Source organism: Rattus norvegicus, chromosome 15 (genome assembly GCF_021556685.1).
Source record: "Rattus norvegicus strain SHRSP/BbbUtx chromosome 15, alternate assembly SHRSP_T2T, whole genome shotgun sequence".
Lineage (NCBI taxonomy): Eukaryota > Metazoa > Chordata > Mammalia > Rodentia > Muridae > Rattus > Rattus norvegicus.
Window position 1 is genome coordinate 35,759,192 of NC_141548.1, and position 15,324 is coordinate 35,774,515.

The 15,324-nt window shown below is 43.5% G+C and overlaps 1 protein-coding gene and 1 long non-coding RNA gene across 13 annotated transcripts in view; one reads left to right on the forward strand and one right to left on the reverse strand.

Moving 5' to 3' along the window:
- Zdhhc20 (zDHHC palmitoyltransferase 20) overlaps window positions 1-14,186 on the reverse strand; it is a 58,912-nt gene extending 44,726 nt beyond the window's left edge. For 11 of the 12 annotated variants that reach the window (XR_015638028.1, XR_015638029.1, XR_015638027.1 and 8 more), the window contains exons 1-2: window positions 13,888-14,173; window positions 334-360 (exon numbers count right to left, since the gene is read on the reverse strand). Coding sequence is in view for 6 of the 12 variants with exons in the window: in XM_087585697.1 (XP_087441823.1) it covers window positions 334-360; window positions 13,888-14,005 (145 nt within the window). In the remaining 6 variants the exon portion in view is untranslated. Of the gene's footprint in view, window positions 1-333; window positions 361-13,887 lie in introns of all 12 variants that reach the window. The other variant, NM_001039336.2, reaches the window with a different exon arrangement.
- LOC134482124 (uncharacterized) lies at window positions 13,614-14,570 on the forward strand. The gene is made up of 2 exons (XR_015638813.1): window positions 13,614-13,937; window positions 14,462-14,570. It is a non-coding gene; the product is annotated as an uncharacterized LOC134482124 (long non-coding RNA).
- The last annotated feature ends 754 nt before the right edge of the window (window positions 14,571-15,324 follow it).

The following is a 15,324-nucleotide window of genomic DNA, read 5'->3' on the forward strand; positions in this document are numbered from 1 at the left end:
ATTTGGGCATTATGAACGATCTCCCTCCCCTCAACCCAGTGAAGACTGCTATTAGAATCGAAATGGACAGAGTTTTGAGGAACACACAGGACAAAAATGCATGCATTTACACAGAGTAGAGTACTAGGAGCCTTACAAAAACATGGCTATGCTAATCATTTAAGATATTGTGTATCTGGAGAGACACCCAGAGTTCTCTCTCCTTTTAATTACTTAAGAGTTAAGATATAGATTCCCTTTTAGGAAAATGAAAACACTCTTATTCACTACTAAATAAAAAGCATATGGTTACAACTGAGAGTCTGCTTAATGTTGAGATGAAGAGTGCCTTACCTTTTTCTCCTGTTCTGGAAACAGTACCTAGAACAGAAGAAAAAAGTAAAATAAACATACTTTATACATGAAGTTTATTTCAGGTTGAATATTTATCTTAATTTCATTTTCATAAAACTTTAAAAACATTCTTTTATCATTAACAATATAGCTACTTAAAATTTTTAGAGCTCTTTAAACTTCAGGTGTGTTGACAGAGCTCTTTAATGCTTTCCTTAATCTTATGACAAGAACAGGACTATTCTCTTTATTAGGACTACAGTACACCTTGCGAACCTCTTTCAGAAAACTACATTCAAAATAAATTTCTTTTGAGCCTGGAAGATGATTCAGTTAGTAAAGTACAGAGATATATGCTCTGTCCCCAGCACCGGAGTGCCAGAGGTGAGCACATGCAGTCCTAATTCTGAGTATATAGTTACAGGCAGATCCCTGGGTGGCCAGTCAACCTAGCCTAATCAGTGGTATATGGAATAGGGTGTAGAGTGGGGTATAGGGTAGGGTACGGGGTTTGTGTGTGATAAGTAGACACAGTTGGACATGGTTGGACGGGAAGAAAGAACATAATATAAACAAGGGAGGACAGTTCCCAAGAGAAGAGATCCAAGAGTGACTTCTAATCCACACACACACATATACAAATTTCCTTTTAACTGATGCACAGTGACTATACCTATTTAGGGAACGAGTATAATAATTCATGTATGGATGGATCTAATAGATGGAAATTACGAAAGCCACAATTGGTCAAAATGCAGAGAAGAACTAACTGTGGAGTGCTCCTCTCTAATTAATACACAACACAACCCTACAGCTAAGGCTCAGCGCACACTTCAGACAAGGGAGAAGACTGTTAGAGCTAGAGGACCAGATAAAATAACACTCTTATAGTGAATCAGAATGCCTATCATCACTGACGATGACACACACAGATGAGTCAAAAGGATGTGAGGCAGGCAAACACAGGTTATTCATCCTAGGAGTGTACTTCGTTTTGGTTATGCACACACATTTCATAATAACTCACTTGGCAGCCTAGTCCCTTCACCTGTACATTCTATGCATACACATTCTTCTCCTAAAATATACCTAGCAATCACTGACCCTCCCCCAATCAGGCTAAATAAAACCCATCTTTGAACAACAGTATACATTTCCTCCCTCCTAGTTAACAACTGAGCTTAGTTTCTACTCAAATGTATTCCTAATGTATCTGAGTAAGAATAACTGAAGAGGGAGTTGGGGATTTAGCTCAGTGGTAGAGCGCTTGCCTAGGAAGTGCAAGGCCCTGGGTTCAGTCCCCAGCTCCGGAAAAAAAGAACCAAAAAAAAGAATAACTGAAGAGCCAATCTGGTCTAAACTGATTTGAGGTGCATGCTTTGACCCCTAGGAAAATTCACTATTTGCTATATTATGCTTTTATAAGATTAGATATGCAAACACTTAAAATCTCAGATGCGTTATGGGAAAGGACATACATACAGAAAAATGATATGACCCATCACCAAAACAGAGAACATCCTCACCATATCCCATAGCAACCAAACTACTCCTGAACCCTATAAACACAAGCCCCAAGTAACTGGGTCCTTTAGTGTTCAATCCGGGGTCTAGTGTCAGTTCTGACAGTGCACCCTCTATAACAATCTGCACCACCACTTTTATTTTTCGTTGAATAAAATGATCTTGCTACTTTTGCAAATTTGTTTGACCCCAATTTCAAATGTTCCGGTAAGAGATGGGAAACAACCAACCCAGATGACAAGTACCTAGGAAACAGTCACCACCAGTACATTCCCAGCCTTCTTGGTAGGAACAGGCGTGAAGTCACAAAAGGGTTTGCTACTTTAGGTATGTATTTCCATACTTTAAAAAAAAAAAAGCCTCCTTGCAGGCTGGAGAGATGGCTCAGAGGTTAGGAGCACAGGCTGTTCTTCTAAGGGTTCAGTTCCCATCATCCACATGGCAGCTCACAACCACCCATAACTGCAGTGCCAGGGGATCGACGCCCTCCCAGCACAGCATGCATGTGGTGCACAAACATATATGCAGACAAACAGCCATGCACAGCATTATTGTTAAAGCCTCCTTGGCTTTAGTTATATATTGACTTATGAATCAACGTGGGGAAAACATACACCTTTATACAACTACCTTAGATCCCATGAATATGCTATCTCCATTTTAGATTTCTATCCCACCAGTGTACTTGCTAGATTCATCCCTAAACGTCTGCTTTTGATGTTATTAGAAAAACTATTACTAAAATTACAAATGAGTTTTCCTGACTTTCTATCTATCTGGCTAAACTCACATTTTAGTTCTAGTGCCTTTTTGGGGAGTCATTGGAAGTTTTTAGTAAATGATAATCTAGTATGTCAACAGGTCACATCCTTGACTCTCAGTGATGAATTTCTACAGTTTATGTACTTTTAAATTTTATTTTGTGTATATGAGTGTTTTATTTGCATGTATGTCTATGGGCCCCATGCATGCCTAATGTCTTTGAGGTCAGGAGTCAAAATCCTCTGGATGGTTGGCTGTACACACTCATGTGGGTACTGTGGACCGAAGAGCATCCAGTACTCTCAGTGCTGAGCCACCTCTCCAGCCTGCTATGTATGCCCTATTGTTACTGTTTGAGAAAGTCTATCTAGTCCAGGATGGACGGTCCTGGAACTCACTGTGTAGATCAGGATGGCCTTGAACTCAGAAATCTCCTTCCTGCCTCTGCCTCCCAGGAGCTGGGATTAAAGGTCTGTACCACCACACCTGGCCTATGTATACACTTTTTAAAAAATTTTATGGATGAGTACACTGTCACTGTCTTCAGACACACCAGAAGAGGGCATTGGATCTCATTACAGATGGTTGTGAGCCACCATGTGGTTGCTGGGAATTGAACTCAGGACCTCTGGAAGAGCAGTCGGGTGCTCTTAACCGCTGAGCCATCTCTCCAGCTGGTGTATGCATCTTTTTTTCTTTTTTCTTTTTCTTTTTTTTCGGAGCTGGGGACCGAACCCAGGGCCTTGCGCTTGCAAGCGCTCTACCACTGAGCTAAATCCCCAACCCCTGGTGTATGCGTCTTTAAAGATAAAATCTCTCAAAGTCTACACTGATGTTTTTAATTAAAACTGATGCTTACAGCTTTGGTTTTCAGACGGCTTCTCCAGTGGCCTAAGCTGACGTTAAACACTCTACACAGCTGAGGATAAATACTGAATTACAAGTTTTATGCATGCTAGGCAAGCACTTTACAAACGATCTCAAACTGTTCCAAATTTAGCCAACAAGAACCCTACCCACAGGGTTGGGGATTTAGCTCAGTGGCAGACGCAAGGTTCGGTCCCCAGCTCCAAAAAAAAAAAAAGAACCCTACCCACTAGCCTTTACAAGGTCTTCACTTAACATTATATATTTTTTAATGTATTTTGTATATAAGCTTGTGTACCAGTCAGTCAGAGAACAATTTGCAGGAATTAGGTCTCTCCTTCCATCATGTGGGTCCCAGGGATTGAACTCAGACCAGCAGGTTAGGAGCAAAGGGTCTTCACCTGCTGAACCATCACCAGCCTAATACTTTTTTATTCTCCCTGACTGCCCAGCATTTGGGAGGCAGAGGTAGATCTCTATGAGTTCAAGGCCAGCTTACTCTACATAGCTGAGTTCCAAGATAACCAGGACTATGTTGAAACCCTGTTTCAAATACACACACACACACACACACACACACACACACACACACACACACACACACACACACAAAACCAAAAAGCAACCATACAAAATTATGTTTTAAATCGTGTGTACGCATGTGTTTGTATGAGTGTGTATGTAGATGGCCTGCAGAGCCCAGAAGATGGCACCAGTTCCTCTGGAGTAGTTACAGGCACCAGAGAGCTGCCAGACTTGATGCTAGGAACTAAACTCAAGTCCTCTGTAAGAGCAGTGTGCACTCTTCTTTTTTTTTTTTTGGTTCTTTTTTTTCGGAGCTGGGGACCGAACCCAGGGCCTTGCGCTTCCTAGGCAAGCGCTCTACCACTGAGCTAAATCCCCAACCCCAGAGCAGTGTGCACTCTTAACCAGTGAGCCATTTCTATAGTCCATGATTTTAGATGTATTTTTTTTCTTTTTTCTTTTTTTTTTTTTTTTTCGGAGCTGGGGACTGAACCCAGGGCCCCACTACCACTGAGCTAAATCCTCAACCCTAGATGTATTTTATGCAACATTAAGTGCTTGCCTGCACCACACTCATGCCTTATTCCTGAGGAGGCCAGAAGGCATTGGATCCCCTAGAACTAGAGTTATAGATGGTTTTAAACTACTGTGGGTTACAAAAAATGTACCTAGGTCCTCTGCAAGAACAGCAAGTGCTCTTCAGTGCTGTGCGGACCACCTCTCCTTTGTTTTGTTTGACCTAGCATTTCTATTTGTTTTCTACATTGAGATTCTAGATTCTGAAGGACACAAAGCATGATAAAGAGAATGCCTTACAATGTTCATCCAAGACTCTTAAGATAACAAGACCAGTAATACTGCCACTGAGAACAAGATTAAACCTTTCCTGGTTGCTGCCCAGTGCAGGGTTGGCTGATTCAAGATTCAGCTTCATAAAAAACCCATGACTGTGGCTGCTGAAGGTATTAATGGATGTTAATACAAGTTAATTTAAAAGTTATCAAAAGGCTAATGAGATAAATTGTTCATTAGCTAAAAGTGCTTGCTGCTAAGCCTGACTGAGTTCAATCACTGGGTCCAACATGGTAAAAGAAGGCAAACAGCCCCTTCCATCACCACCCACACACAAATACATAAGATAAATTATTCCTGCCTACAAAATTCTAGCTAATATAGACAAAATGAGGGCATTATGAAATTGTTTTTTTTTAAACTACTGTCTTTTTCAAGCAAGAGTCCTCAAAGGTTCTAAAGGAGTCCATCTGATGAAGTACCAAGGAACAGATGATTTCATCTCAAAGTGTTTCCATGTAAAATACATGTCTTAGGTCAGGCTCTGTGGAATCAAATGTTGTGCTAGCTATTTTTTATTTTATTTTGTCAATTTAAGATTAATATGAGAAGAGGGAGCTACAGTTAAGAAGCTGTCTCTGGAAGGCTGGCCTGTAAGTCTTTTCTTAAGTAGCAATTCATGAAGGAGCTTAGCAAGGCAATGAAAGTGTTCCTCCTCCTTGGCCTCTGCTTCAGCTGCTGCCCTGACTTCTTTCTGTAAACTGCTTTTGGTTCTGGTGTTTATTTCATCACAGCATTAGAAACTCTTACTAAGGCAGAAGGCAGCGGCTGAGACAGCTAGAGGGGCTGCCTGTTTTCTAGGGGAAACGTAACAGGACAGAAGGGTGAAGTAAAGCAGAACAGAGCCAGGTTCCTGCAATGATAAAGCAGGGAGCTCTGCAGAGAGCAGCCCAGCTCCAGCTCTCTGGTACTGCAAGCAGGCTGTGCCCACCCGCCCGCCTGGAAGGGTGTGACCTTGGTGAGGCATCACCAAGCTTGGCTGCAGCCTGCTGACTGCACTTGCCACAGCTGAGCCGCAAGTCCTTCCTCGAAGGCAAATCTGCATGGTGGAACTGAGTCTACCACAACCCCCAACAACAAGGAAACCTGCACCTTTGACAGATGAAAAGCCTGGCACACATCATCTCAAGCAGTGACCAAAGTTAAAAAGTGACAGCTTCCCTTCTGCTGCACTCCTGCTCCAGGCTGCTCTAGCCAATCATGAGGAAACTTCAGATAAACCCAATTGAAGGACATCCTACTCAGCATGCCTGTGATTTGAAAAATGTCACCGTTACACCACTTCAGATTAAGGCACTAGAGGACAGTTATAATTTGTGATCCCACTCCCCACTTTTTTATTTGCAGTTTTGTGGCTCAAAACAAGGGTCTTGCAAATCCTCACAACCAACTCTGTTTTATGAGATGGGAACTCACTATGTAGTAAAGACTGACCTTGCACTCACCATGAACTCACAACTCAAAGGGCTCTTGAGTCACTACACAGAAGCTGGCCTTGAAATCACAATCCTGTCTCCCTGAGTGCTGAGATTGAAGGCATGGACTACTATGGCTACTTTACCCATCTTTAACGTGTAACCCTAACTGGATGGTGGAGCAGGGGGAAGAAGAAAGTTATGGTGTTTGCAGAAAAAGGGACTCAAGTGGATAATCACATTATGCAAATTAAGCCAACACATAATGACAAATGTTCTCTCTCATTTAAGGTTCAAACATAACAGCAGAAATAAACAGGGACAAAGAATAACGAGAATTGTGACATTAGGAGAAGATGCTCAAATACAATATTGTGTGTGTGTGTGTGTGTGTGTGTGTGTGTATACGTACGTACGTATGTACAAAAGCTTGGGAAAAAAAATCTTAATAGTTACAGTGAAGGGACCTGGCACCCACAGCTTACTCTCAAACACTAGGAGACAATGACTGAAGAAAGCAGTAAGGGAGAAATGACAGCATGCAGGAATTCTGGGTGAGGTTTCAGGAAATTTTTCCCATCATTCTTCCCTAGTGAAAGTGCAAGGCCAGGCTTTAGCTCACTGAGCAGTGCTTGCAAAGCAGGCACTAAGCCTAGCTTCCACCCAGCACCTCGGAAGACAAGACAGATAATCGAGGTAAACGCATAAAGGAAACGCAATTTTACCCATGTGTCCTCCAATCCTGGACAGTGAGTGAGGCACAGTCTGGTTCTCTCTTCTGGTCTTTTACCAGTTCTCCCATCTTCCCATGATCTGAGGCACCTTTACCATATTCTAGGTTTTTATAAGTATTGTCTATTTCTAAACCCCACACTCTGTTCCACTGCCAATTCACTTCCCCACTAACTAGAGTACATAATTTTTAAATACACTTCCCCGCTAACTAGAATACACAATTTTTAAATACACTTCCCCGCTAACTAGAATACACAATTTTTAAATACACTTCCCCGCTAACTAGAATACACAATTTTTAAATACACTTCCCCGCTAACTAGAATACACAATTTTTAAATACACTTCCCCGCTAACTAGAATACACAATTTTTAAATACACTTCCCTGCTAACTAGAATACACAATTTTTAAAAGTATACTGTTTTGGAGCAGTTTTAGGTGCCCAACAAACATAAGAGAAAGCAAAGTTGTCGCGTGCCCCTCATCGCCATGCAGAGCAGGAATCTGCCGCAGAGCAGGGTGCTTTAGTGCACAACCTTGATCATTCCACTGCTCAGGATGGAGAGGCACGAGGCTCTCTGAGAGCTGACAGCCAGGTTCGTCTACAAAGTAAGTTCCAGGGTAGGCAGGCTATTCAGTAAGAACCCATCTCTGTCTTTCTTGAGGCTGTGTTGTTAAGAGTAGAAACTCCCAACTGTAGAAAGGGAACCTTGGCCTGGGTGGAAACCTAACATTCAGGCTGAGCTGGTTCGGTCACTGGCTAAGGGCACACCCCACTCACTTTAAGTCGTGTTAACAAAACAGAAGAATCAGTTCTTTAATGAGATACTGGATATTTCTTTCCCAGAATCCCTGACCCTGATATAGAAACTTATGGGTGGCAGGGGGATTCTTTTTTTTTTTTTTTTTTGGTTCTTTTTTTCCGGAGCTGGGGACCGAACCCAGGGCCTTGCGCTTCCTAGGCAAGCGCTCTACCACTGAGCTAAATCCCCAACCCGGGCAGGTGGATTCTTAAGTCTGCCAACTTTTTTCAATTTCTCTAGAAAATTGGAACCTTTCTTCTTTCCACCTTTTTTCCTAAGCCTGCTTTCCTTAAGTTTGGGCTTTTGTCTCAACATTTATGGCTTTCTGGTCCTTTCTCACAGCCATGTTGTCTGTCCTCCATTTGCCTCCTCCAGGCAGCTGCTGAGATTTACAGCCTGCCTGCCTTGTAGTTTCTCTTTTAAACATTAATAAACCTTGTCTTTGTGTTTTATTTGAGTCCATTCTTGAATTCTGAATGATGAGGCTAAGAACTCCAAGGGGACCCCAGTTTTCTCTGTATCACCGTCCAAAAAAAAAAAGGTCTGGTGAGGAAACACGAGGCCTTGGTTGAGAGGTCTTACCCAGCGGTCTTGAGACTTCTCCTAGTCCTAGTTTGCTCTGTTTTATTTTTCCCTACTCTAGGCTCTAGAAATACTGCAATAACTGTACGTAGTGCTCAGGTGAGAAACACAACCGTCAGACACATACATGCTGCTAGGAGAGTGTGAGACACTGCAGTAAAAGTCTGGACAAGGGAGCTGTTATGTGCAGAGGAGTCAGAAGGGCCCCTCTGTGGGTGCCTGAGCAGGGTGGAGGGGTGGCACTACTGCAGGAATAAACCTGAGAATAAACCTCAGGTAACTGTGCCTGGACTGACAAGTAGACTATTTATTTGAAGCATAAAAAACAAAGTCGGGGCAGTAGGCCATACAGAGAGCTAAGCTCACTGAGCCAACTGGAAAACTGGAAAACTACTGGAGACTGTGAAGCAGAGGTTTAATAAGCCTGATTTTGACTTTAAAAGATGCAATCTAGCTACCGGGAGGCTAGCAAAGGAATTGTGTAAGGGCAAGCTATGAAAGACTCCTACACATCTCTGATGTTAGCACCTTAATGAGGGAGAGGCAGATGGAGCTCTTGTGAATGCAAGACCTCATGGTCTATATAAAGACTTCTAAGCTATCCAGAGCTAAATCATGCGAGCCTGTCTCAAAACAAAAACAACAAAAAGTTATGTGTATATGATACTGATTGTGCCCACTGTCTTACTTAAGGTCTCTGTAGCTGTGCCGAAACACCATGACCAAAAGTAACTTTGGGAGGGAGGGGCTTAACTGGCATACATTTCTACATCCCAGTCCATCACTGAAGAAAGTCAGGACTAAACTCAAACAGGGCATGTGCTGATAACACATGCCAAGAAGGAGTGCTGCTCATGGCTCGCTCCTCATAGCTTGCTCAGCCTGCTTTCTTATAGAACCCAGGGCCACCAATCCAGGAATGGAGCCACCCACCACGGGCTGGGCCCTGCCCTATAAATCACTAATTAAGAAAATGCCCTACAGGCTTGCCTACAGCAGGATCTTCTGGAGGCATCTTAATTAAGGCTCCCTTTTCTCAGATAAGTTGTGTCAAGTTGACATAAAAATACCCAGCATCGTCAACAAGGTTTTATGTTTCTTTAAAAAAATTTTTTTGTATTTATTCATTTTATGTATATGGATACACTATAGCTGTCTTCAGACACACCAGAAGAGGGCATCAGATTTCTTTACAGATGGTTGTGAGCCACCATGTGGTTGCTGGGAATTGAACTCAGGACCTCTGGAAGAGCAGTCAGTGTTCTTAACCGCTGAGCCATCTCTCCAGCCCACCAATAGTTCTTAAATACTTATAGGAAACGTATCAGTTATTCCTTGAAAAATCAAAATACAGACTGAGCTTTCGGACACAGTTTACAATCTCAGCACTCAGGAGGAAGCAGGGAGGCTATAGTGAGTTTGAGGCCACCTTGGACTACAAAATCAGACCCTTGTATCAAAATACATGTTTAAAAAGGCCAACCACTACAAAATTCCTTTTTGTTTTAAAATATTAATTTTCAAGATCTGGTTTTCTATCTTACAGAAATCTATCCTGAAATGTAGTCACTGTTATTCTTAACCTTTTTATTTCAATATGTAAAAATCGGTGGTCCTCCTCTGACCAGGAACACGTAAATCTACATTGCTTCCAGGAAGAGCATGAAGTGTTTTTTTTGTTTTTTTTGGTCTTTTTTTTTTTGGTCTTTTTTTCGGAGCTGGGGACCGAACCCAGGGCCTTGTGCTTCCTAGGCAAGCGCTCTACCGCTGAGCTAAATCCCCAGCCCCGAGCATGAAGTGTTAACCATATTTAAACTGCACATGATGATGATGTGGGGCTCCTTCTCTTAGACAGCACATATAACTCTGACACTACCAGCAGTTTAATAACAAAATCGGTACATTGTTGCAATATAATACTAAAAAAAAGATCTAGATGAGAAAAACTATGAAAATTGAGTGAAAAGTGTTCCTATACTTTAAAAAAAGAGGAGGAGGAAGAGGAGGAGGAAGAGGAGGAGGAGGAGGAGGGGGAGAAAATACTTTAAAAAACAAAAACACTGAACTGGCCCATACCTTTAATGCCAGCACTCAGGAGGCAGAGGCAGACCGATATCTGAGTTTCAGGCCGGCCTGGACTACATAGTGAGCCTGAGTCAAAAGGTAACAAAATTAAACCAAACCCAGGTCCTCTACAAGAACAGCAAGAGCTCTTAACTACTCCTGGGCCATCGTCCAAGCGCTGTGATCTTACCCCATTATAAATGTGGAGATGCTGTGAAAGACACAGATATAAGTTGAGAAAGTAAAGTCCCTCTTCCTAGATCTCTACTTGAAGTTCGCTCCCTCCTTGGAGAAACCACACTACTCTTCTAAAGGTTTCCTTAGAAGTAAAATAGAAGAGCTGCATTATATCATCTCTAAAATCTCAACTTCTAAATTCTATAACCTACTTGCTCAAGAACATATACATGTCTACTCCTACAGCTTAAAATGACTGACAAGTGCTCTGATGAATGCTGGAAATCTGAAAAAAGAGCCGTATTAGCTAGGGATGCCCTTGGTGGTAGAACGCCTACCTAGCACACAAGGTTTTGGGTTTGAACTCCAGCAGGCAAGCAAGCAAACAAATCATGTCTAATTAGTATTCTCGAATATTAGCTTTGGAAAGGAAAAAATTAAAGGGGAATTCCAATCTAAAACTAAAACCAAATATTCCTGGTTCTTCTCTATCACTATCTGAAAGAATCGCTTAGTTGAATCACTTCTTAGTCAACTTTGTACTCAGTAAGGTCCTTCCACATGGTTCAGTCTCACTTCCTACATCTGCACACAGCCTCCTGTTTTGGGACACTGAGAAAGACGGGGGTAAAGGAAACACTCCCTCTGTGCCCACGAGCACCCAACACTTCTCTATTCATATTCTTTTCCGTTTATGTGTAGACACACAGTGGATCAAGGGGCTTACTGCCAAGCCTGATGACCTGAGTTCAGCTACTCCCAACACAGAGTAGAAACCAAGAACCAACTCCCAGAAGTCTGATTTCACAGACACGCACACACAAACACATAGGAAATGTAAAAATGAAATAGACTGATACAATAAAAATGGACTGGACTTCTCATCTCACTGTGGGTTATTTTTTAATAAAAACTATTTTCAAGGTAAGCTGTGCAATCTGAACATAATTCACATATTCACTGTTCCTTCAGGAACTTTAATTTCAAAACTATAAGGGAAAAGGGGTTAGGGGAGGGCATGCCCTTGATCCCAACAGAGGATCTTTGGGATCAGAGGACTTTGAGTTCAAAGTCAGCTTGGTCTACAAAGCAAGTTCCAGGACATCCAGGGATACACTGAGAGACCCTGTCTCAAAATTAAAACAATAAGAACAAACATTTAAACAAAGTCAATTCTTTTTTTTAAGATTTTTAAAAATTTTATGTATATGAGTACACTATAGCTGCCCTCAAACATACCAGAAGAGGGTATCAGATCCCATTACAGTGAGCCACCATGTGGTTGCTGGGAATTGAACTCAGGACCTCTGAAGAGCAGTCCTTGCCATCTCTCCAGCCCAACAGAGACAATTCTAATTTAACAATTTTAGCAAACATTTTGGTATTCAAAAAGAGGAGTCTAAATCATTACATACAACAAATTTACTATTTGGAAAGGTATTCCATAATTAATTTACTCAGAGTCTAGCTGTAGAGATAACTGTTCTAAAAAATAGTTTTGTTTGGGTCCACTGACAGGGCTCAGCAGGTAAAGCAACTGGCATGCAGACTACCTCATAGCTGTGGTAGAACGAACCTGACTCCACCAAGCTGACCTCTGACCTCCGCAAGTGAGGCTTGGCCTGTGTACATCCTTGTCCGCGCACTCACACCTTTGTGTTGCTGTTTTTGAGATACAGCTCTGTGTGTCACTGTGTATACCAGGCCTGCCTCTGCCTCTGCCTGTCTCCCTCGTGCTGGGACTTAAGACCCAGCAGTTTTATTCTGAGACAGGGCTTCACTATGAAGTCCACGCTAGTCTGGACCTCAGCTTCCCAATAGTAAGATGGCAGGTGTACGCTGTGTCTTCTTTTTTTTTTTTTTGGTTCTTTTTTTCGGAGCTGGGGACCTGGGGACCAAACCCAGGGCCTTGCGCTTCCTAGGTAAGTGCTCTACCACTGAGCTAAATCCCCAGCCCCACGCTGTGTCTTCTAAATCAAATGTTCTAAGCAGCAAAGCAATTTCCTAACGATGCTGTCATTTAAAAACCTGCCAGAAACTGGAGCTACTTCAGGGCCTTCTATGTACAGAACTTGGGTTTTAACCAAGTACCTGATTCAGAGTTGGCCAAGTCCAGAGCCACCATCGAGGTCTAGACACTACCGTTTTTGAGTGATCATTGTTTTTCATTCTTGTATTTACCTCATATGTTTTTCCCCAAAGAATATCTGTCCTTCAGACAACTGAGGACTGTGTCTGAAAATTAAAACCACATCATTTTTGGGAAACCAAGGGGCTGCTTTTTCCTAGGGCTTTATTTGATAATGCTGATGGGAGACAAACAGTAAAAGGCCAGTCATATAAAACACACACTCAAAGCTTACAGGCAATTATTTGGTGTCACCGACACAGTAATGGCCTAGGGTGTTTTGATGACAAGGAGTTTCCTTCCACCTTAAAGACATCCTATCTGAACCAATAGGCTAAGTCATTTAAGTATAATGCGATTCTATTCCTTTATTCCTGGAAATCAGGTAAGAACTATATGGTAAAAAATTAAATAAGAGGTAGAGCAAAAGTAAAAATAAACCAAAGCCCTAAAACTAAAGGTATAAACAATACAAACCTACGAAATAAACAGTTAAAAAAAATTGAGCTTGCATCTCTCATTCAATTCCTTGTATCTCAAAACACTGGTGTATGTCCAGCATTGAGACTCCCAGACTAATATTAAAAAGGGTCAAACACTGCCCAAACCAGAGGCTGGCACTTCGTGTCCCCTCACTGCAGACCTCGGAGACACACCTCCCTCCCAGGCCCCGGAGGCTGCTCTTCAGCTTACGCGCTTCTTCTCGCGCAGTTTGAGATCAACAATCTGGGAGAAAAAGATTTTTTTGTGCGTGTGTGTATGTTTAAGCCAAATTGACCTCACAAACCGTCTCTGAAGGGGGATTTCTCTAGTTCAAAAGGAAGGGCCTTTGTGAGCATTCCGTCACAGAAGGGTGGGAGCCCCAAGGCGACGGCAGCCACCCGGAAGCTCGGAACGTGGGCGGCGCGCAGGCCCGAACTCGGGACCCCACGAGCAGCGAGCCGCTGGCCGGAACCCTCGCACAGGGGCCTCACCGCCGGGAACCGCGGGCCGGAACCCTAGGACGTGGAGCCCACCGGCTGGGGAAGCGCAGGCCGCTCCGCGGGATAAGAACGCAGCGCCCTGGCCTCGGCCTGCCTCCCGCGACCCGGCCCGCCGCCCGCGCCTCCCGTACTCACTCACGCACAGCTCCACCACGTACGCGTAGTAGGACCAGACGACCACAAAGGTGATGAAGAGCACCGGAACCCAGCCCACTACGCGTTGGCAGCAGCGCCAGAGTGTCCAGGGCGCCATGTTCTTCTGCTGATTGCCTAGTCCAGCAGCCCACGGTTCTGCAGGGCCCCAAGACCCCTGCGGCTCTGTCACCACCTCCCCCGCCCCCGAGGCGCGGCTGCCGCGAGCTGTGGCGAAGGGCGACGCCGCAACTCCGCCTCTCCGGGCGCCCGGCCCGGGTCCGTCCCCGCCCAGCATCCCGCCGCTCCGCCCCTAGCCCCGCGCCTGGCAGTCCCCGTAGTGGGTGGGGCTACCGGACCGAATGAGGCGGGGCCTGAGATTGGGGCGGGGCTTCTTCTCAGGGCCGCCCACGGGATGGGGCGGGGTCTGAATGGAAAAGAGAGGAGAGTGCTAAGGGTATATAGGAGGCCGTCCAGGACTGGATGGTGAGAGGGATGGGGATGCTCAAGGGGAAAGGAATGAATCATTAGCCGCCCTGTGTACCTTGAGTGACTCTGTATAAAACTCTTTCCCTAGATTCTTCAGTACCCATACCAGTCGGGCTCCATATTACATAAGGCCGTACTTCACTCTAGCGTGCAAGCAAGAAAAGTATTAGATATATTAAAATATAAGACTCCTGTGATTCTGATGTGTCTCCAATGAAGAATCCCTGAGATAATCTGGCCCTCTTATCTCTCTTTCCCCCATGTTTTGTTTGAACTGGAAGGCGCCTGAGATTTAAGATGGAAGCCATATACAACTGGTCAATTTGATTCGGAGTTCATATTTAAGGTTACACTGTGAAAGCAGAATATAGAAACAGCCCTTTCCTGGCGCGGGATTTTCAAGAATTTATTTACAGCTGGAGATTGCTAAGTAATGACTGCAATCTTAGACTCTAGAAGCCTCGCTGTGAAGCATAATGTACAATCATTAGAAATAATTTCAGATGTTCTTTTAAAACGCAGTACGTTCGCTTATTTTATCTCTGTGTGTGGATGCACACGAACCACTGCTCATGAGCGTGTGTGTCATAGGGGTTGTCTGAGGGGGTGGTTTGTGTTGGGTTGGGTTGGGTTTTGGTACTGGGCATAGTGGCACATGTTTTAATCCCAGCACACTCAGGAGGAAGAGGGAGGTGGATCTCTGTGAGTTTGAGGCCAGCTAAAACAAGACTATTTATTAAAATCTCCAGGAAGAATGTAACTGTTATTATAGTATAATAAAGACTTAGTAAAATGAGTTAATATTTAGCCACCATACACTACTGTTAAATTACAGTAACATGCATAAAATATTCTGGCTTCAAATTTTTGAGTACATATTAGTGGCAAAGTTGACACAATTCTGGGACACTAAGGTGGGTAAAATGCAGCTATTTTCCCAGAAAAGATACA